The sequence below is a fragment of the Chrysemys picta genome, chromosome 3 (assembly GCF_011386835.1).
Source record: "Chrysemys picta bellii isolate R12L10 chromosome 3, ASM1138683v2, whole genome shotgun sequence".
In the NCBI taxonomy this organism is placed as follows: Eukaryota; Metazoa; Chordata; order Testudines; family Emydidae; genus Chrysemys; species Chrysemys picta.
The window spans coordinates 89,721,130-89,744,608 of NC_088793.1; the positions used below are offsets into that span (position 1 = coordinate 89,721,130).

At 46.9% G+C, this 23,479-nt stretch overlaps 2 protein-coding genes and 1 pseudogene across 5 annotated transcripts in view; 2 read left to right on the top strand and 1 right to left on the bottom strand.

Moving 5' to 3' along the window:
* Positions 1–2,228: 2,228 nt before the first annotated feature.
* Positions 2,229–4,693, top strand: LOC122172651 (uncharacterized; annotated as a pseudogene).
* An 11,143-nt stretch (positions 4,694–15,836) lies between these two features.
* The window catches only part of NT5DC1 (5'-nucleotidase domain containing 1), a 243,109-nt gene continuing 235,466 nt past the window's right edge, over positions 15,837–23,479 (top strand). For 2 of the 4 annotated variants that reach the window (XR_010599584.1, XM_065588356.1), the window contains exon 1: positions 15,837–16,116. Coding sequence is in view for 2 of the 4 variants with exons in the window: in XM_065588356.1 (XP_065444428.1) it covers positions 16,024–16,116 (93 nt within the window). In the remaining 2 variants the exon portion in view is untranslated. The remainder of the gene's footprint in view (positions 16,117–23,479) is intronic. The other 2 variants (XR_010599583.1, XM_065588355.1) reach the window with 1 other exon arrangement.
* Positions 19,896–22,443, bottom strand: LOC135982312 (uncharacterized). The gene is made up of 2 exons (XM_065588357.1): positions 21,460–22,443; positions 19,896–20,465 (listed from the first exon to the last, which is right to left on the bottom strand). Exons 1-2 carry the CDS (start codon positions 22,034–22,036, stop codon positions 19,990–19,992), a joined length of 1,053 nt encoding a protein of 350 aa, XP_065444429.1. The 5' UTR covers positions 22,037–22,443; the 3' UTR covers positions 19,896–19,989.

Sequence of the window (23,479 nt, forward strand, 5' to 3'; positions counted from 1 at the left end):
AATTTTAATAATACTTAGCACTTGTGTCTCCAACTATCCTCACAGTAAGCCTCACAATACCTCTGTAAGATATGGAATAATTATTATCCCAGTTTTACCAATGGAGAAATTGAGGCATAGATATTAAGCGACTGGTGTGAGGTCACACAGGCAGTCAGCATGCAATCTGCGATTAGAATTCAGGTTTTCCTGTCTCCCAGTCCTGTGCACTGGCCAAAAAACTCTCTTTATTAATATTCATATAGCCATATAACAAAAGGAATAAATACCAGAAAATGACACATCCTGTAGAGAACATCTTTTGTTATAAGACGCACAGTTATTTGGTACTTTCCACATAAATTATATATGTATCGTTAGTCCATGCATCCAGTGTGCACTCTCTCTACCAAAATGCAGCAATCAGCTCTCAAAGAAAAACAAATCTTTACCTGTATCTTTAGAGAAAGTTTCAAAATATATTTAAAAAAAAAAACATACTGGAAAAGGGTCAGCCATCAGGAGTTTTGCTATTAATTAAACTACAAAATTAATTATCCTTTTATTCTGAAGGAAAGCAGTCTGAGTTAGGTTATTAGAGAGACAAAGGGGTTCCAATATCTTTTATTGGATCAAGTTCCATTGGTGAAAGAGACAAGCTTTCCAGCTACATAGAGCTCTTCTTCAGGACTAATTCTTCTTGAGTTAGGTTATGGTATCCTAAAGAGGTAACAGAGATAACAAACTATGGTATCCCAAAGCTTCCTACACCTCAAGAACCTCCAGTCCTGAAGTCAGACGGAATATCTCTGCTTCCACACCAGCAACCCTTGCATTTGTATTCTGGTATTGGCTTTTAGCTTTTTTAAAAAAATCTTGTAGACTCAAGTTTTTAGAATTATGTTTCTTACATATTGTGGTCCTCAATCATTTCACACGACTCAGAGGAAGAAAAAAGAAGTTAAACATGGTCATTCTATTGCCAATGTGACTGATGTAGTGAGATCTCACAGCTCTTACAATGTACGGCCCTACATAAGCAATAGGTCTCACTGTTTTAAAAATTAAATATATTTATATTTTGATTCATAGTAAAGAATATATAGTGGACAGAACAGAGTGTTGCAACTGCACTCAAGTAACATCATAAAAACTTTAAAAACAATGCAATATAACAAAATATTGGGCTCCAATTTTGCACTCAGTATGATCTCTGGACCTCTCCTTAACTACTTGGTAAAATATAAAGAATAATTATACCCACTTGTGATGCTCTATGGAATCTGGGGGACACTTTAGAATATGTTGTAAAATTGCAATGAGTTATGCCAGATATGCCGTGTAAGATATTTGTGAAAATGTTATAATTTGCCAAATATGATAATCTTGTTTATATGTTTGTATCACCTTTGCATTATGGGTTATAGATATGTATGTATGTCTGTGTTTCAAAACTTGTGCTATGCTTCTAGGTGACACCCCCAGACAGTTTGGCATCAGCATTGCCTAGCCTGCTTGATGGTCCATTGAGAGCCATCAGCTATACAATTTACCCACTGAGAGAAGGCAAATACATATTATGACTCGGTCCTTATGACCTATGGACAGAACTCTAAGGCTTTCAAGCCCATGTGCTGGGCAGCTTGTGTTTGGAACAAAGGAAGTACAGGCCTCATGGCAAAAAAATATAAAAGGCAGCTGCATCTTCTCCATTTTGTCTACAATCCTGCTTCTTACCTCTGGAGGAACTTTGCTACAAACTGAAACTCCGAACAAAGGACTGAATGACCCATCCAAGCAGTGGATGTATTCCAGAGAGATTTTCAAGCCAGCAAACTCACCAATACTACTAGGAACCTGATATATGGACTTTGAAGTCTTTGTCTGTATGTGACTGCTTTACCATTTAACATCTCTCTTCTTGTTCTTTCCTTTATCTTCGCATGCGAAGGCTGGATCTGGCTGACTGAGGCAACCTGGTTCAACCTGGTTCAATGGTCAGGAAGGCGGTGACAGCAAGCGTTGTGGAACGCTTAAGAGCACGACAAGACATGTAGGCGTCCTGGTCATCCACTGCGCCCTGCCCTATCTCCAGCCGTCTCGACTTCTGTGCTGCCACTGGATACAGATAGGAACTGAGAAGACAGAGTGAGGCTGACGTTGCGCAACTCTCCCTCACTTTAATCCAATTCACGCGCAAGTCTCGACATCATATCATATAATATTACATCATATCAAGTCCTGTGGCAATGGGAGACGAAGCAGCAGGTGTGGATACACTGGGAGCTGTAGCCGAGGACCTGCGACTGAAGCAGCATCTTCTTGAGCAACTGCGCAGCCCTATTCAGGATTGCACTGTTCACCTCCGTAGAATGAGGAGGGGGCTAGAAAAGGTGCCCTAAACATTGTCTGCTTCACCTTACTCTGGCCAGCATACCGTGGCTGGCAGGGATCCCACAAAAGCAGTTGAACAAAAACAAAAACAAAACTTAGAGTGACACCGATCACTACTGGCACATAGAACGTGCGCACGTTACTGGACAACATCACGGCAGACAGACCGGAGAGAAGAACAGCACTTGTCGCTAGAGAGCTCACACGCTACAACATTGACATTGCAGCCCTTAGCGAAACTCGCCTTGTTAATGAAGGACAGCTGTCTGAGTCAGGCAGTGGCTATACATTCTTCTGGAGTGGCTGCAGCAGTGATGAGCGTCGCGAACCTGGAGTTGGCTTCGCCATCAAGAATCATCTTGTTCGGAAACTTGCCAGTTCCCCCAAGGGTATGAATGACCGGCTCATGACAATGCAGCTTCCGCTTCAAAAAGGAAAACAAGCTACTTTGATCAGCGCATATGCTCCTACAATGACCAACCCAGAGGATGTGAAGGATAAATTCTATGAAGAACTAGATACTCTGCTATCGTCAGTGCACCGCACAGACAAGCTGATTCTGCTTGGCGATTTTAACGCAAGAGTCGGATGTGATGCCGCAGCCTGGGAAGGAGTCATCGGGAAAAATGGAGTGGGAAAGTGTAACAGCAATGGCCTGTTACTGCTGAAAACTTGTGCAGCACATGACCTTCTGATCAGCAATACGGTCTTCCGCCTTCCTACCCGTAACAGGACTTCATGGATGCATCCCCGTTCCAAGCACTGGCATTTGATCGATTATGCCATCATCAGGAGAAGGGACAGACAAGATGTCAGGGTTACAAAAGCTGTTGGACGGATCATAGGCTCATAGTATCCAAAATGAAGCTCCGTATCATGCCGAAGAGATGACCACAAGGCTGTAAGGCTCTCAAAAGGATCAACGTGTCAAAGCTGAAGAACAGCCGCATCACTGAAAATCTAGCGGAAGACCTAGAGAATGAGCTTGCTGATCTTCGAATTGAGGATGACGCTGAGAAAGACTGGGAGTGATTCTGCAACACTGTCCATGCAGCTGCATCAAAGGTATTGGGGCCCTCCACATGCAGGCGGCAAGACTGGTTTGACAAAAATGATGCAGAAATCCAGGCCTTACTTGCTGAGAAGCACCGCCTACATTGTGCATATCAAAATGATCCATCTTCAGCGGCAAAGAAGACCGCCTTTATCAACGCTCACAGAACAGTACAGAACCGACTGCGCAAAATGCGGGACTTGTGGCTGAGCGCCAAAGCAGATGAAATACAGGCATATGCGGACAGGAATGACTATAAGCAGTTTTATGAAGCCCTCAACACACTCTATGGTCCACAGTCTTTTGGGAGCTTTCCCCTCCTGAACTCTGATGGTACTGTGCTCCTTACAGAGAAGACGCAGATTCTCCAAAGATGGGCTGAACACTTTGAAGCAATTCTCAATCGCCCCAAAGTCATCAATGATGAGGCCATTGACAAGATGCCCCAGGTTGCAGTCAATGACTCCACGGATGCTTCACCAAAGAGGACGAAGTGAAGAAAGCTATCAATCAGCTGTCAAGTGGCAAAGCCCCAGGGTCAGATGCCATACCAGCAGAGGTGTACAAAGTCGGTGGACCAGTGCTGCTACAGAAACTCACTGAGCTGTTTCAGTCCTTCTGGAAGCAGGGAACCATTCCACAAGAATATAGAGACACGTCCATCTTGCACCTCTATAAGAGGAAGGGCAATCGCCAGGTATGCGACAATCACCGTGGAATCTTGCTGCTTTCTACAGGGGGAAAGTTCTTGCACGGGTTCTGTTGAACCGATTGATCACTCACCTGGAGAAGGGCTTACTGCCCGAATCACAGTGTGGCTTCCGCAAGAGATGTGGGACTATTGACATGATCTTTGCTGTGCGTCAGCTACAGGAGAAATGTCAAGAGCAGAATCGTGAACTCTACACAACTTTTGTGGACCTCACGAAAGCATTTGACTCTGTCAGTCACCAGGGCCTGAGGAGGATCATGTCGAAATTTGGCTGTCCAGACAGATTTATATGAATGGTACATCAATTTCATCACGGTATGATGGCTCGTGTCCTGGATGACGGTGAAACATCTGAGGCCTTCCCAGTCACCAACGGTGTCAAGCAAGGGTGTGTTTTAGCACCCACTTTGTTCAGCATGATATTCTCTGCCACTTTGACTGATGGCTTTCAACACTGCACTGAAGGAGTAGGCCTGAAGTATAGAACTGACAGGAAAATATTCAATCTGAGGCGACTACGTGCCATCACCAAGGTGAAGGAAACTGTACTTTGAGACTTTCTTTTTGTTGATGATTGTGCTCTGAATGCTAGTACAGAGCTAGAAATGCAAGCCAGTATGGACAAGTTTTCAACTGCATGCAACAACTTCGGTCTCACCATTAACATCAAGAAAACTGAGGTCATGCACCAGTCAGCTCCCCATGCTCCGTACTCAGAACCGTCCATCACTGTAAATGGACAGAGACTTCAGACAGTGGACCACTTCACGTACCTGGGCTGTACCCTTTCCCGAGCAGTGTCAATCGATGATGAAGTAAACTGCAGAATTGCTAAAGCCAGCTCTGCATTTGGCCGATTGCACTCCAACGTTTGGGAACGTCGGGGGATCAGCCTATCAACGAAGCTGAAGTCTACCGAGCAGTGGTGCTTCCAACTCTGCTGTACGCCTGCGAGACGTGGACTGTCTATCGGAGTCATGCACGAAGGCTCAATCACTTCCACATTTCCTGTCTGTGAAAGCTTCTAAAAATCAGATGGCAGGACAAAGTGCCCGATACTGATGTCCTTACTAGAGCCAATCTGCCGTCAGTTCACACATTGCTGATGAGAGCCCAGATCAGGTGGGCCAGACATGTTGTGAGAATGTCAGACGAACGCATTCCTAAACAGCTCTTCTACGGAGAACTCACTCAGGGAAAGCACTCCGAGGGAGGACAAAAGAAGGGGTTCAAGGACACGCTGAAGGCCTCTTTGAAGTCCTTCGAGATCAACACCGCCACATGGGAAACCTTCGCATTGAACTGTCCAGCATGGCACAGCCTCATTCACACAGGCAGTAATACCTCTGAGGCGAGGCGCATTGCTGAGGCTGAAAAAAGCGTGCGCTTCGCAAGTCCAGAGCTGCTCGTACATCGTCGACAGTGCCATTACATGTCTGCCCGACATGTGACAGGACGTTCCACGCCCGAATTGGACTGATCAGTCATCTTCGGATGCACAGAGCCCGGTCATCGAAAGAATGAGTTGTTGAGGTCTTCATCGATAACGATGGACGAACATCATAATAAACCTTTAGTTTTAGACACTAAAGGATTGGCTGGCAGCATGATATTTTGGGTAAGATCCAAACCCTTTGGGGTCAGAAGAACATTTTGGATATGCGAGCAGAGTTTAAAATAACTTCTCACTGTACCGGACCTAGGTGCTGATTGGGAGCCAGAGAACTGGAATGCAATAAGGGGGCTGTGTGATTTCTTTTTGGCTTCTTGATAATCAGTGTAGGGGATCAGAAGCACAGTGTGTGACTGGTTGAGGAGAATAATTTCAGTATTACCCGCTAGTCTTGGGAGTATCTGCTCTCCCTTTTGCAGCCTGCCCTGACCTTGGCATTTCCAGTGAGGGTTGCATCGGGCGTCCCAGGTCACAATGTGGACAGAACAGAGTGCTGCAACTGCATTCAAGTAACATCATAAAACCTTTGAAAACAATGCAACATCATAAAATGTTGGGCCCCAGTTTTGCACTCAGTATAATCTCTGGAGCTCTCCTTACCTATCTGGTAAAATATGAAGAATGATACCCACCTATCTCAAAGGGGTATTATGAAGCTTACTTAATATTTTTTAAAAGATGTCAAAATTGTCTGAAAGGCGCTATGAATGCAAATTACTATTTTTCACAGCAAACTTTTTATTGACAGTTCCCATGTAGGCAAGAGTTTGTGATAGAAGAGCTATTCTTCCAAATGATCACAATGCATCTTGGAGGAAAAAAAACCCATAAGCCTAGTTATACATATATAATTATACATACAATTATACCTTAGAAATGTAGAACCCTGTCCTGCAGTATTGCTTAAAGCACATGAGTAATCCCACTCACCTCAACCCCCAATCCTACAATCAAATACATGGAGGCAGACCCTTGCCCCTGTGTGGCCTCTCACTGACTTTAGTGCAGCTCCACATTGATGTGAGTTTTGCCTATCTGAATCCAATTGCAGGATCAGAGCCTTAATCTTTCTATATTTGTTATATGTTAGTTTTCCCCCCTCACGAACACACACTTTTGGTATTTTTACAAAAAAGATTACACTGAAAATTGAGAGGGGGAGGGATAAAGTAAAACTGTCAGGGAAACCTAAAGGCATTAAAGAAGTTTGGCACCAAGATGTTTCATTATATAGTGATGCTGCCACCTTAAGGTTAAAAAAAAATCATGTGCTTTTCAAACTTCGTACATAGTTATACAAAGGCCTAACATTAATGTGTGGTTTAAATTAAATTTTAGACATTTTTATACAGCCCCAGTTTCTCAAATATTGTTGATACTCTCACTAACGCTCCTTTTATTTTCTGCGTTAGGTTCCTAGTACAATTTTATATGCTTTGAAATTAAAATTTGTTAGTCTCTAAGGTGCCACAAGTACTCCTATAATATATTAGAGGAGACCATGAGATGTGCTGGAAGCAGTCAGTGTGGGAGAGATAAATGTTAGTACAATGAGAAATAAAATAGAAATAATTTTAAAAAAGCCTTCTATCCAAGGATTTCAAATCCCTTTATAAATATTTAATGAACACATGCTCAACCCCTGCAAACACTTACACACATGCTGTACTCACATGTGTAGTCGTGTGTGACTTCACATTCTATTGACTTCACTTCAATTGAAATGGGTGCCTAACTACCTTAGGCACCTTTAAAAATCCTAGACTAAATTCCCTTGTCAAAGATGGAGGACTCGTAAAGATCTTGGGATATTTATTTATTCTATGCTCATTAAATGAATAAACTTTAAATGGCCACATTATAACGACATTGAGATCATAGGTCAAATGCAAGATCTTATTGGGAATATAGGGAAAATTACTTTTCCAGTTACTTATGGCACATAAGGGGCTGAAAGCATATTTGTTCGTCTGGAATTGCAGGTTTAGTATAAAATTATTGGAATTTACTCTGTAGAGGAAAAGACAAGCAAATCTTGCTGTGAGAGCTATGCTGTGCCATAAAAAGCACTATGTACCTTATGGACTGAGACTTTTATCTAACAGGATAAGTGCTATATAAGTTTAATCACATTAACCAATGGATTAAATGTCACACACTCAGAAGAGTAATTAGTATCTATAATCAAACATAAACTGATCATGGACTGAGAAAACTGCAGTCTGAAAAACTAGGGCCCTCATCCCTCAAGGAGCTCCATGTGGGTGGACCTTTGCATCTGTGTGGAACTCATTGTGTGATCGAGGCCTAAGGCCAGAAGTTATGCTGAGGGAACATTGTTCCCATAGCTAACATTTTTATATAAACAAATTAGTTGATTTTCATATAGAGAGGTCACAAATAAAAGGGAACCCTTTTGGCAAAATTTTCCCATTTGAGCCCTATATGAACTCAGGTCCCATCTGAGAAGAACACACTATGCAGTGAGGTGAAATTTCAAGATTAACCTAAGAAGGAGAAATAAACCTTGGGGAAAGCGAAGTTCTGAGCTGTCAGCTAAGACTAAGGAACTGCCTTGAGGGTTGCCTATTACCAGGTTAATGATGTGAATTCTGATGACCCAGGTGAATACTCTGCAGCTGACTTTTTTAAATCTCTCACAGAATTGAAAATGGACTCCCACATTCTCTTCAACCAGACCAAACCCTAGAGATATATTTTCCTTGTTTCTTATTAATTCACAGTTCCATATGCCTGAGATTTTAACTCATTGAATTCCTTTTTTCCTTTTGTTCTTAAATATCACAAGAACCAACTGTTTTAAGATCTAATGAAATAAAAGACACTAGTGCAGTGGTGGGCAACCTGCGTCTGGAGGTTGCCCACCACTGCTCTAGTGCTTTGTGTTTTATATTCTGCAAGTACATGTATTTACTCTTTATATAGTCATCCAATCTACAGTACAGTGGTCCTAACATCTCTTTTGTATGGCTCTTAGACATGGACTCTTTATTGATGGCACAGAATAGAAGAATATGAGGGTTGGAAGGGACCTCAGGAGGAGGTAATCTAGTCCAACCCCCTGCTCAAAGCAGGACCAATCCCCAGACAGATTTTTGCCCCAGATCCCTAAATGGCCCCTTCAAGGATTGAACTCACAAGCCTGGGTTTAGCAGGCCACTGCACAAACCACTTAGCTATCCCTCCCCCCATATTGAACAGCTTGAGCAATTTCATATGCATTCCCGCTACTTAATAATGAGCATTCATTGGCAGGACAGAGTGACCAATATTAAGGTCCTTGAGAGTAAACACAACCAGCATCGAGGAAATGCTATTGAGAGTGCAACTTAGGTGGGCTGGACATGACATCAAAATGGAAGACCACTGCCTCCTAAAACAGAACTTGTATGGGGAGCTGAGGCAAGGCAAAAGAAAGAAAGGTCATTCCTACAAGCACTTCAAAGATAACTTGAAGATCAGTCTCCAGTGGGCTGGCATCAATTAAAAAAAACTCAAGCAAATGTCTCAGAACAGGACTCACTAGCTATCTCTGACAAGATCAGCATGCAACAGATTTGAACGGAATCGACGAAATCGTCTCCAGGCTGCACGTGAAAGGCGCCACAGAGCTGCATTGTCAAACATCATAGATCCAGACTTTTCATACCCTCAGTGCAGCTGACTGCGTGCATTAGGGTTTGGACTTCAGAGTCGTATGCGTAGCCATAGATGAGAATTGGGACAATATCAGCAGCAGCAGCGATGGACTACCAACAGTCATAAAATACCTCATGCAACCTATGGATGTCAAGGAATATATTTTTGATATCCAATTGTTCCACTATTGCAGTGTGATGAATCTGTTCTTGATAAGATTTCACTATGGACTTGTGTAGATAGGAGAGTTATATTGATATAAGGTAAGATATTAATTTAAATTGGTATATGTTGTATAGCACTGGTAACAGTTCAATCTAACCTGGAAAACGCCACTCTTATTCTGGACCAAGAGTATCTGCATAGAGATTTATACCAGTTAAACTATAGTGGCTTAATTGTTCTAGTGAAATTACACTGGTAGAGCTTCCAGCGTAGACAAGCCCTGACACAAGCAGCAATTGTATGATGAAATTTGTGGTGAAACAGGCACTGTGCATAAAATCCTGGACCCCCAAGGTTAATAGTGTTTTGCCATTGACTGCAATGAAGACAGGATTTCAAGCAACTTTGGGAGGAAGGATGGTATTGTGGTTAAACCAGCAGATGGGAGTTTAACTCTCTCTTGATACTTATCACATTTCCTGTGTGACCTTGAGCAAACTACTTTACTTCTCTTTACTCAGTTTCCACATCTGTCAACTGGGGATAATAATACTTACGTACTTCACAGGGGTGCTGAAAGCTAGGTATATTAATGTTTCTGAAGTGTGCTGAAATCCTTTGATGAAGAGTGCTATAATGTATTCTAAGGTAATATTATTATGTACTCCCATGAAAAGACTATCTCTTCCTCTCCCACTCAAATATCTAAGGCCTGAGTCCTTTTCCTGAACACTATAAATAGTTTCCTCAAACTTTGTAGTCCACAGTCCAAAATATGTAGGACTTACAAGCTTATTATATTGTTGAAATTCAGTTTTTAAAGTCAGCATGTTAGTAAGGGCTTACAAAAACCAAACCAAAACTATGAGTTAGTGCTAATGTACAAAGTTCTTCTCACTCACTTGCTTAGACCAGGTAACATTTTTTTAATGGCAAATAAAATACAATTAGTCTTTTTCATTATTCTCAATCATTGTGGTGGTGGACAAGCTAAGGTTGTGTCTGGGCTGGCAAATTTTCAGCAGTGCCTTTTAATATACCTTTACTATATATCCTTTTGCACATATTTCAAAAGGTTTTTGCTTAATTATAGAACATAAAGGAATCAAAATTATTATTCTTTTTCCAGCGCATGGCATTGCAATAATCTTCAATTAAAAACAACAAAAAGTTTTCTGGCCATTCAGACCTCTTCATTTGGGCCTTGTTCCTGCAAACATTCCCTCACATGCTATAACATTTAGAGCTATGAGGAGGATAGAAATTCCATTTCACAAAGGGTTTTACGTAGGGCGGTCAAGTGATAAAAAAAAATCGCCATTAATCGCATGATTAAAATAATTAATCGCGATGAATCGCACTGTTAAACAGTAATATAATACCATTTATTTAAATATTTTTGGATGTTTTCTACATTTTCAAATATATTGATTTCAATTACAACACAGAATAAAAGTGTACAGTGCTCAGTTTATATTTAGTTTTTATTACAAATATTTACACTGTGTATTTCAATTCACCTAATACAAGTACTGTAGTGCAATCTCTTTATAATGAAAGTTGAACTTACAAATGTAGAATTATGTACAAAAATAACTGCATTCAAAAATAAAACAATGTAAGGGGGAGGGATAGCTCAGTGGTTTGAGCATTGGCCTGCTAAACCCAAGGTTGTGAGTTCAATCCTTGAGGGGGCCACTTAGGATCTGGGGCAAAAATCAGTACTTGGTCCTACTAGTGAAGGCAGAGGGCTGGACTTGATGACCTTTCAAGGTCCCTTCCAGCTCTATAAGATAGATCTCTCTCTCTGTATATAAAACTTTAGAACCTACAAGTCCACTCAGTGCTACTTCAGCCGATTGCTCAGACAAACACATTTGGTTACAATTTGCAGGAGATAATGCTGCCCATGTCTTGTTTACTATGTCACCTGAAAGTGAGAACAGGTGTTCACATGGCAGTGTTGTAGCCGGCATCACAAGATAATTATGTGCCAGATGCACTAAAGTTTCATATGTCCCTTCATGCTTCAACCCCCATTCCAGAATATTGCCATCAGCACCTCCACTTCTAGATATTAACATGTGTTTAATAACTATACACTTCATACTTAAATATCTGAGCCATCTTATCCAGGGCTACACATTTTATACACATTGACTCAGGGAACTACATTTTCTGGCATATTCTGAACAGTGCTGAGCACAGATGGTGCCCTGTAAATAAGACAAATCATAACAATAATCGTCGACTTTATGGATTCTGTGGATGCAATTTCTGTTCTTTGTTCTGGAATTGGCCAAGATACAGATGAAACCCTAAGAATTTGAGGCATAAACACATCTGAGACGTATAAAACACTATTTCATTCCTTCCTTTTCTCAAACTCAGAACAAAAAATGACAAAACAAAATCGTTTTCAGTTAAAATGTAAAACTGCACAGCAGCCATTGCTCTACAACCCAGCCTGGGGCAGAACTTGCCACCCCTTGGGGGTTAAGTGATCTTCTCTCATCTGATTCTCCTTCTCTATCCTTCCTGATGTCTGTGCTGTTTTTCATGCTGTCAACCATGACATCCATCCCAATCTCCTGACACCATTTGCTGGAGTCTCAGAGAACTGGCTGCCTTGGTTTTACACCCCTCTATCAGAGACGCCTTTTTTTACAGCATGCAACAGGCTGGTCTGCTGGATAGGGAGCTGGCCCTGGGTTCCACTCCCCCCATGGACTTCCTATATGACTTCAGGCCAGTGCTTTAAGAACAGAGTTTCAAAACCTTTTAGGCACCTAGGCATCTAGTGGGGTTTACAAAGCACCTAAACTTCTAGGCACTTTTGAAAATCCCACTAAGTGCCTAAATACCTTTGAAAATCTGGCCTTTAGTCTGTGTGTCCCTCAGTGCCCCATCTGTACAATGGGGATAACAGCATTGCTCTACCTCACTGAGGGGCTGTGAGGAGAAACAGGTTAGACCTTGTCAGGCACTCAAACACTACGATGATGGGGCCACATAAGTATCACAGGTAGGGTGGGAACCTCTCTGTACCACTGCTTCCCCTAGTTTTGGGCCCTTCTTTTCACCTATGCCCCTTCTCTGAATGTCCCCCTTTTCTGAATGTAACCTTGGCTCAGAGAGGTTGGCTGTATTTTTCCTGAGTCCCTAAACCAGTCCCTAAACCCCTAAACCAGTGGTTTTCAATCTGCGGGTCGTGACTCAGTACTGGGTCACAGAATGTTAGGCACTGGTCACAGCGGCTCTGGTCAGCACCGCCGACTGGGCCATTAAAAGTCCCATTGGCAGTGCTGCCCGGCTAAGGCAGGTTAGTTCTTATCAGTTCTGACAGGCGCTGCGCCCCGGAAGCAGCCAGCAGCGGGTCTGGCTCCTAGGCAAGGGGGCCACAGGGCTCCGTTCGCTGCCCCTGCCCTGAGCTCCTGGGGGGGCGGAGGGGAGTGCCTGAGAGTGAGAGGTGCGCAGAGCCGCTTGCATACCTCTGCCTAGAAGCCGGACCTGCTGCTGGCTGCTTCCGGGGTGCAGCGGGGTCTGTGGTGCCAGGACAGGCAGGAAGCCTGACTTAGCATCCCCGCTGCACTGCTGACTGGGAGCCGCCCGAGGTAAGTCCGCACCCCAATCCCCTTCTCTGAGCCTCCCCAAACCTGGAGCCCCTTCCTGCTCCTAAACCCCTCATCCCCAGCCCCGAGCCCTGACCCCCTCCTGCACCCCAACCCCCTGCCCCAGCCCAGATCCCCCTCCCACATCCTGAACTCTTCATTCCCAGCCCCACCCTGCAGCCCTCAACCCTGCATCCCAATCTTCTGCCTTAGCCCTGAGCCCCTCCCACACCCCAAACCCCTCATCCCCAGCTCCGTTGGGTTGTGAGCATCAACAATTTTCTTCAACTAGGTCACCAGAAAAAAAGTTTATAAACCACTGCTCTAAAACAACTCCTTCCCCCTGGGATTCCTGTTTTACGGGCTAGACTTCCAGGCTTTTAATTTAATCACCAGCCCTTTATCTTAATCACCCTGCCTTTGTTTGTAAACAAAATACTGACTCCCTGCTCCAGGGGCACCTCTCCTCTGCAGAATTTACATTTCACACTAAGGGTATGTCTTCACTGGTGGCAGCACTTTAACATGGCTTGTGTAGTAGCAGCATACTGCTGGGAGAGAGCTCTCCCAGCATGCTAAAAAAAACCATCTCCGCAAGGGGAATAGATCCCAGCGCTGGGGCACTGTCTACACCAACACTTTACAGTGCTGAAACTTGCAGTGCTCGGGTGTGTTTTTTCACACCCGAGTGAGAAAGTTGCAACACTGTAAAGTGCCAATGTAGACAAGACCTAATGCTGTGCTGTAGTTAAGAGCTCCACTTGGGAACTTGCACACCTCCTGTATGAAACTCGGGGGGAGGGGGCTTCTGCCTTCCCCTGTCCCCCCCCCCCCATGAAAGGCTATACCATCCTAAATATAATTTAACACCAATTTTTTTTAAGCTAATTTATATATTGCTTGGCAACTAAGGTACTTTCCTCTGGTTTTAGGAAGATTGATCTTTCATGCTTTGCTATTGTACAAAGTGTTGTATATACCCTGCAGGAAGTATGATGTTGGAGCATGTGAGTCTTTATTATGACAGTCTTTCTCGTGATGACTGGCAGTTGGCTGTTTGGGTGATGCAGTGTTTTGAGGGTCTGTTCTGATATCAGTTGCTTGTCAGCCCTCAGGGGTGACCAAACTTACTGACCCTCAGAGCCACATGATAATCTTCAGAAGTTCAAGAGCCAGGCTCGCCCGGCAGGGCTCAGGGCTTCAGCTCAGCGGGAGGCACCTGCGGGGGCTTGGGGCTCCGTCCGGGGTGGCTCTTCAGCAAGATTGGGGATGAAGCCCTGAGCTTCCCCCGCCTCAAGTCTGATAGGTAGGGAAGGGATTGGGGGGTGTCTGCAAGCCACATTTTAACTGTAAAATAGCTGCATGTGGCTCGTGAGATGCAGTTTGGCCACTCCTAGTATATACATTCAATGTCCTGCTGATCAAGTCTCAATGGCATGAATATTTCACCATCCTCCAGCTCTGCGTTTTTGTCTTGTGTTCCTAGGGGAAAGTGCATTTGCAGTTTTGGTGAAATAACTTATCAGTGAACAAGTATACATGAATGAAAATTTAGCTGTTCAATACATGTAGCTTAATTCAAATTGCATGATTTGGCCTGAGGAAATGGTTTAATCCTGAGTTTAATCACAAGGTTTTAAAAAATTAATAAAGCTTGGGCTCATTTTATTTTCCTTCTGGTTTCTGAGTGTTTGAGGTTGCATTAGTTGACACTTTTCAAGCATTTGCAACGGTCAGAGCTAGAAGCTTTCTTTTAAAAAAAATGAAAGCTAAGAGTGTCATCTAATCCCATGACTCCAGCAGCTGGGGCTTTAAGAAAAAAAACACAGAATATTGCAAGACTCACAATAAAATAACAGGCATTAACAACAACAGTCATATTCAATATTGTTCTGGAACTGTAGTTTGGGGTGAGGAATGTCTCTGAATTCCTGGGGGCACTGAGACCATCACCAGCGATGGAGGAGAGGAGGGAGTAAACTCTCCCAGACAGTGCAGGGGGAGGAAGGGCCAGCCCAACAGTGTTCCTCACCTTATGGCAAGTGGTCTCTAGTGTCTCATTAGGGCCCGGGCCCTTACACCCCTTCATGGGTGGCGAGTTCTATGGGCCCATGGTGCCCAGGCACCAACAAAGTTTCCCGTCTGCCCTCCCGGACGTCCCCCAGCCCCCCCTGCTGCCCCCAGGTGATTTAAAACAGCCCAGGAGCTTGGCTGAGTGGCTTCCTGCGCGCTTGTTCCACATAGCTGCCAGCATGTCCTTGCAGCCCAGGGAGGGGGACGATGCGGACAACAACCTGTGCTGCTGTACCCACCCCGAATGCCCCTTTGGCCAATGGGAAGCTGCAGGGGCCTGGGGACAACTGATCATGGAGACCGTCCGTCCTGCCCCGCTTAGGAGCCGCTACTGGAAGGGATGCCCCAGGTAAGCAGTGAACCTCTCTATCCACTTCCAGCACCCACACACCCTCCTGACACACACCCTCCGGCCCCCAAATTTCCTCCTGCACCCCCCCACACTCCTTCCCAGAGCTTGTACCCGTCATCCCCTCCTTTACCCCCCGACCCTAGAACCTGAACCCAGCACCCAAACTCGCTCCCAGAGCCTGACCCCTCGCACCTAAACTCCCTCCCAAAGCCTATACCTGCACCCCAATCCCCTGCCCCAGCCCAGAGCTTGCACCCCACCCACTCCCCCACCAAACTCCCTCCCAGAGCCTTAGGCAGTGGGGGGGGCAAGTTCTTTCTACAGCCCCTATCAGCCATCGCCCCTCTCAAGGTGCGTCTGAGCGGCAGGTGGCCAGGCGGATAGGGCTGCACCCGCATGGCCAGGAGCAGGTGAGCGCCACAGAGCAAACGAGAGGGCGGGGAAAGGCGCAGCCGGCCCTGGGGCGGCCTGGTGGCAGCAGGGAGTGAGAGCAGCTGCCGCAGGAAGCAGCCGCAGCAGCGCCGCTTTCCTTTCCCCTCGCCTGCCCCCGGAGCCGCCGCCTGTGCAGCAATGACCCGGCCCTTCTCTCTGGCCGAGTGTGACGCGCTCGCCTTCGACCTGGACCACACGCTGTGTCGCTACAACCGCCCCGAGACCGCCCGGGTGAGTGGCGGGCGCCAGCTCAGCCGCCGGAGCTGGGCTGCGGAGCGGGTCCTGCTGCAGCCGAGCGGCTTCCCGGCCAGCAGGACTTCGCTGGGCTGCCCGGGACAAGCCCCGCGCCTGGGGAACCCCTGGGGCCTCGTCCAGGCCAACCGGGGCAGTGCAGCGCCAGGCAGAGCCGTGGCCCGGCTCTCAGGAGCGCTCCGGGTTGGTGGCGGGGCTCTGACTTCCTTCGCTGGTTTTGACCAAGCCCCTCGGTGTGCTGCCGCGGCCGCCTGCTCCTCGTGCAAGCGGGAGCGGGCGGGTTTAGCTTCCCCAGGGAGCCCCGTCGCGCGTTCACGACAGAGGCGCGGATTGCTACTAGGTCCCCGACTCCTCCTCCCGCCTGTGAACAACGCCGGAGAGAAGCGAGGCCCCGCCCATTCATTCTTGTGCGGAGCGTTGAGCTGCCGCCCTCAGCCCAGAAATAGCTGCAATCCAGAGCTACTTTTGTGCAGGGAGGTCAGGAGGCTGCAGACATCCACTATTAAATAGCCCGCATTTTAAATTGTGACCAGTTAGGCAAAATTAGACCATGATTTGCCAGTATTTGAAGGAAGGAGGGGGCATTTTATCTCTGATAGGTTTTGAAAGCATAGTATCAAGTATCAGGGGGTAGCCGTGTTAGTCTGTGTCTACAAAAACTACAAGGAGTCTGGTGGCACCTTAAAGACTAACAGTTTTATTTGGGCATAAGCTTTCATGGGTAAAAACCTCACGTCCAAAGAAGTGAGGTTTTTACCCACGAAAGCTTATGCCCAAATAAAACTGTTAGTCTTTAAGGTGCCACCAGACTCCTTGTAGTTTTTGAAAGCATAGTAGTGACCCATCCATAGATGGGATGTACTTTGGGATCTTGTTTAGATTACATTTGCTATACGTATGTATGCTTTTATTTATACTATCTTGGAAGCTTAAAACAAAACTACCAATTTTGGGCCCGGTCCTGTTCTAATTCAATGGACATTTTTGCCCAAGCAAAGCAAATGGAAACCTGATCTACACTCAAAAGTTAAGTTGATCTGGCGACGTTGCTCAGGGGTGTGAAAAATCCACACTCCAAGTGACATAGTTATTTCAACCTAACCCCTGGTGTAGACAGTGCTAGAGTGACAGAAGAATTCTTACCGCCTCTCCTGGAGGTGGATTAACTACAACAACAGGAGAACCCCTCCCATCAGTGTAAGTAGTGTCTGCATTAAAGTGCTACAGCTGCAGCATTTCAAGTGTAAACAGGCCCTCAGACAAATGTTGGATGTTTTTAGCCCTTATAGCTATAACACTCTTAGGGCCTGATTTTTATAGGTGTTGTATACAGTGGCAGCTCCCATTGAAGGAAGTGAGAGTTTAAGAGCTTAGCATCTTTGAAATTCAGGCCTTTAATATTTTTCGATGACTTATCTGCTTATATACTAGTGAATTCTTAGGCCTTGTCTACACTACGAGAGTAGTTCGATTTTACTTGCATCGAATTTTTGTAATCGATATTGCAAAGTCGAACGTGTGTGTCCACACTAAGGACAGTAATTCGACTTTGTGCGTCCACACTAACGGTGATAGCGTCGACATTCGAAGCGGTGCACTGTGGTCAGCTATCCCACAGTTCCCGCAGTCCCCTCTGCCCATTGGAATTCTGGGTGTAGCCGGCAATGCCTTCTGGGTAACAAAATGAGTCGAGGGTGCTTTTGGGAAACTGTCGTCATCCGTCCATCACTCCCGCCCTCCCTCCCTGAAAGCGCCGGCGGGAAAACAGTTCGCGCGCTTTTCCAGTCATTGACAGCGCGGACGCCACTGTACTCCGAGCATGGAGCCCGCTGCGACCATCGCTGCAGTTGTGGCCGCTCTCAACGTCTCGCAGCTTATCATAAAGGTTTCCCTGAGGCAGATGCAGAAAAGTCAGGCAAGGAGGCTACGGCACCGCGGTGATGTCCTGAAGTCTGAGAGTAGCACAGACCTGTCAGAAAGCAGGCGACCCAGCGCCGAGGACATCACAGTGGCAATGGGTCATGTTGATGCCGTGGAACGGCGATTCTGGGCACGGGAGACAAGCACTGAGTGGTGGGACCGCATAGTGCTGCAGGTCTGGGATGAATCCCAGTGGCTGCGAAACTTTCGCATGCGGAAGGGAACTTTCCTGGAACTTTGTGAGTTGCTGTCCCCTGCCCTGAAGCGCAGTGACACCCGGTTGCGAGCTGCACTGAGTGTACAGAAGCGAGTGGCCATAGCCCTGTGGAAGCTTGCAACGCCAGACAGCTACCGGTCAGTCGCGAACCAGTTTGGGGTGGGCAAATCTACCGTGGGGGTTGTTGTGATGCAAGTAGCGAAGGCAATCGTTGATGTACTGCTGCCAAAGGTAGTGACCCTGGGAAACGTGGAGGCGATCATAGATGGCTTCGCAGCGATGGGATTCCCAAACTGCGGTGGGGCCATAGATGGAACTCACATCCCTATCCTGGCACCGGACCACCAGGCCACCCAGTACATTAACCGAAAGGGATACTTTTCCATGGTGCTGCAAGCACTGGTGGACCACAGGGGACGTTTTACCAACATCTACGTGGGATGGCCGGGCAAGGTTCATGACGCTCGTGTTTTCAGGAACTCTGGTCTGTTTAGACGGCTGCAACAAGGTATTTACTTCCCGGACCACAAAATAACTGTTGGGGATGTGGAGATGCCTATAGTCATCCTCGGGGACCCAGCCTACCCGCTAATGCCCTGGCTCATGAAGCCCTATACTGGCGCCCTGGACACTGAAAAAGAACTCTTCAACTACCGGCTGAGCAAGTGCAGAATGGTGGTGGAGTGTGCTTTTGGCCGTCTCAAGGGGAGATGGAGAAGCTTACTGACTCGCTGTGATCTCAGCGAAACCAATATCCCCATTGTTATAGCAGCTTGCTGTGTGCTCCACAATCTCTGTGAGAGCAAGGGGGAGACCTTTATGGCGGGGTGGGAGGTTGAGGAAAATAGCCTGGCTGGTGATTACTCACAGCCAGACAGCCGGGCGATTAGAAGAGACCAGCGGGAAGCGCTGTGCATCCGGGAGGCTTTGAAAGCAAAGTTCCTGAGTGAGCAGGTTAACCTGTGATTTTATAGTTTGTGTACTGAGAAGCTAAACCTGCCCCCGTTTCTTTACCCAGGTAATGTTGACTATCCTATCCAGTTACATACCCCCTTCACCCCCCCTCCAACACACGTGTCGAAATAAAAATAGTTCTACTTTGTTAAAGCACACCGTTTTCTTTAATACTGTTTTAGCGGGAATTTTTTAAAACTGGGACGCAGACTGTGGTGCGGGGCGGGTCTAGTGTTGTGATGCGAATGCAGCTTCTAAACTCAAGGATTGACAGGCTCCGCTGCGGTGGGATGCTTGTTTCAACGGAGCCTGTCACCCCTCCTGATCGGGACTGTGTGTATGGGAGGTCTATTTGACTTTGTGGCAGGGGGAGGACGGTTACAGATCCCATGCTGTGTGGCTCTGTGATCCTGTCTAAGGACCGGCGCTTAAGATCTGTAACTGCCCTCCCCCGCCACAAAGTCACAGAGCAACCCCCCCCCCCCAACATTACATCAAAACAACCTCCCAGACTAACCGGGGCAACTAGTCACTGCATCACTGCACTGTGTATGTGCCCTGCTGCTGTGCCTGCCCCCGACTATGTACCCTGCCAAAGGAGACTGTCCTGTCCAATTTCCAACCCCCTTTCCCCTCCTCCTCCAAAAGAACAAGATTGAAACAGTAGTTAACAGAAACGAATTTTTTATTATCAACTACACATGGCATTGGGAGGTGAAACTTGGACGTGGGCTTGTGTCAGGCGGGAAGGAAAGAACTTTTCAAATTTTGGGAAATGAGAGCCTTCTGCTACTAGAGCTCTCTGCAGGGGTGGAGTGAGAGTTAGCAGGGACTCTGCCGCCTCTCCTTCTTTGCACTTTGGGTGAGGTGGGTATGGGACTTGGTGGCGGGGGAGGGCGGTTAGAGATGGACTGCAGCGGGGCTCTGTCCTCCTGCCTCCGTTCCTGCAGAACATCCACAAGGCGCCGGAGCGTGTCCGTTTGCTCCCTCAGTAGTCCAAGCAGCGTTTGAGTCGCCTGCTGGTCTTCCTGCCGCCACCTCTCCTCCCGATCCATGTTGGCTTGGTGCATTCGGGTCAAGTTCTCCCGCCACTGGGTCTGCTGTGCTGCCTGGGCTTGGGAAGAGGCCATAAGCTCAGAGAACATGTCCTCCCGTGTCCTCTTCTTCCTACGCCTAATCCGCGCTAGCCTCTGGGAGTGTGATTCCAGGCTAGGTTGTGAGACAGTCGCAGACGGGGCTGTGGAAATGGGAAAAAGGGAGTGAATTCCTCTGAAAGATAAATGTAGTTGTGAACAAAGAACATAGTCTTTCTCTGTGAACAAGACCATGCACAGCACCTTTCACATGCGCACTCAGCACAAGGTCGAATTCTCGGCCTTCGCATTCTGTGCCTGGGGTCTTGAACAGCACATTTGAGAAGCGAGGCAGCACAACGGAATTTCTGTTGCAGGCAGACATGGTAAGCCGTACACTTGTGGCAGTTTAAAACTTTTATATTACCACTGGCCTCATTTCACATTTAAATCAATGTCAGTCCCTGCTGCCAGCAATCCGGCAAGCGGGAACTCTGCCCCTGTCCCACCCCCTCGCGGCTGTCCCCGGGAATGATCCCTTTCGGCTGCCCCTCTCCCGCCTCCACCGCGTGGCTGCAAACCAGCGGTGACAGTTCTGTAAAGGAACGGGAAAGCAGTCCCAACACTAACATTCCCCTACCTAATTAAAAGCAGGTCACCATGGCCGACATCACCCTGATGAGGATCTCCGAGAGCGACAAAGAGAGAATGCTCCGGGAAAGCCTCCAAAGACCAGGGCCGTATGCCGCCCTGCTGTGCAGAGCAATGATCCCCGAGTACCTGATAATCTCGTGGCGCGGCAACGTGTCGTACTTCGGAGGACCCAATAAGGCCGCTCTCCCCAAGAACCTCATGCAACGGCTTTCAAGTTACCTCCAGGAGAGCTTCATCGAGATGTCCCAGGAGGATTACTGCTCTATCCCCGCACATATAGACCGCATTTTACTGTAGCTGCAGTAGCAGGGAATACACAGTAGAGCGGCTTGTGCAGGACAATCACTGAAAACCGGACATTGCTAGATTTCTTTTCAAAACTTGCACTGCCCCTTACTAAACCGTTAAGCGCCTAGGGCACACTAATCATGAACAACCCATTCTTTTAATTGTTAATATTCCTGTTTTGTTAAAAATAAATGTTTAGATGTTTACAACACTTACTGGCTGATCCTTCACCAGATTCTGTGTCCGGGGTAATGGCTGGGGACGCTTCGTAGGGGATCTCTGTAAGGGTGATGAAGAGATCCTGGCTGTCGGGGAAATCAGCGTTGTGAGAGCTGCCAACTGCCTCGCCCTCCTCATCTCCTTCCTCATCTTCCCCGTCCCCTAACATGTCTGAGGAACCGGCCGTGGACAGTATCCCATCCTCAGAGTCCACGGTCACTGGTGGGGTAGTGGTGGCGGCAGCACCGAGGATGGAATGCAGTGCCTCGTAGAAACGGGATGTCTGGGGATGGGATCCGGAGCGTCCGTTTGCCTCTTTGGTCTTCTGGTAGCCTTGTCTCAGCTCCTTGATTTTCACGCGGCACTGCGTTGCATCCCGGCTGTATCCTCTCTCTGCCATGTCTTTAGAGATCTTCTCGTAGATCTTTGCATTCCTTCTTTTGGATCGCAGCTCGGAAAGCACGGACTCATCGCCCCACACAGCGATGAGATCCAAGACTTCACGATCAGTCCATGCTGGGGCTCTCTTTCTATTCCCAGACTGCACGGCCATCACTGCTGGAGAGCTCTGCATCGTTGCCAGTGCTGCTGTGCTCGCCACGATGTCCAGACAGGAAATGAGATTCAAACTGGCCAGACAGGAAAAGGAATTCAAATTCAAATTTTCCCGGGGCTTTTCCTGTGTGGCTGGTCAGAGCATCCGAGCTCGCACTGCTGTCCAGAGCGTCAACAGAGTGGTGCACTGTGGGATAGCTCCCGGAGCTATTAGCGTCGATTTCCATCCACACCTAGCCTAATTCGACATGGCCATGTCGAATTTAGCGCTACTCCCCTCGTCGGGGAGGAGTACAGAAGTCGAATTAAAGAGACCTCTATGTCGAACTAAATAGCATCGCAGTGTGGACGGGTGCAGGGTTAATTCGATTTAACGGCGCTAACTTCGACATAAACGCCTAGTGTAGACCAGGCCTTAGGGGCTTAAAATAAAATGTTTAGCATATAAACATGCTGTGTCTTTCTGATTTTAGCTTTTTATTTATTTTCATCTCTGTTTCACATTGCCTCAATTCACAAACATTTTTTGAGGGTGAATTATATGTGCTGGGAAAACTCATTGTAAAACTTAGGCCTGGTCTACACTACAGAGTTAGGTCAACGTAAGGCAGCTTATGTCTACCTAATTATGTCAGTGTACACACTACTGTCTTGCTCCCATTAGTGTAAGTGCCCTACTACACCGACATAACAATTCCACCTCCACGAGAGGCGTAGGGCTTGTGTGGATGTAGTTAGGACGATGCAGTGTTCAAGTAGACACTGCAGGTTACTTACATCAGCTATTGGCTGTCATTCTTGTCAATTTCCTGGCTCCATGCGCTAGCCAGGAAATTGACAAGAAAGCTGCTCACAGATCAGGCTGTCATCTCAGGGCTGGTGGGGGCTTCAGCTAGAGCTTGGCTGCCGCCCATGCTCTCAGCTCCCTGCTCCCAGCCAGGCTTCCAGCTCAGAGCTAGGCTGCCACCGTGGTCCTGGCTCCCCACTCCCTGCCAGGCTGCTGCCCAAACTCCCTGCACCTGGGTTTCTCACTCAGTTGTCTGCCATGCTCCGTCAGGGAGCTGAGAACCAGGAGGGCAGCTGGGATCCTGGCAGGGACCAGTGCACAGAGCTGAAAGCTCAGGCTCTCAGACCCCACAATGTCTCTCTTAAATCAGTGGAAGTGCTCCTTGTGAGAATGCGCACCACTGACAGAAGGATAATGTGGACATGAGCCACTGCAATAATTACTGTGGTGGCTATAAGTCGACCTAACATAGTTCAACTTAAGTTTGTAGTATAAAAATTCCCTTAGTGTAGGATGGCCACCTCTTGGGTTCTAATATACCCAACTATTCTGGATGCTTTCCCCATGTTATTTTACCAACTTTTGTTTCTTCACTAAATACCAGCTGGTTGCAAGTTTACACTCTATTTTTCAAGGTTTGCATATGCCCTGTCCCCTTTTCTTTTCTCTCTTCCC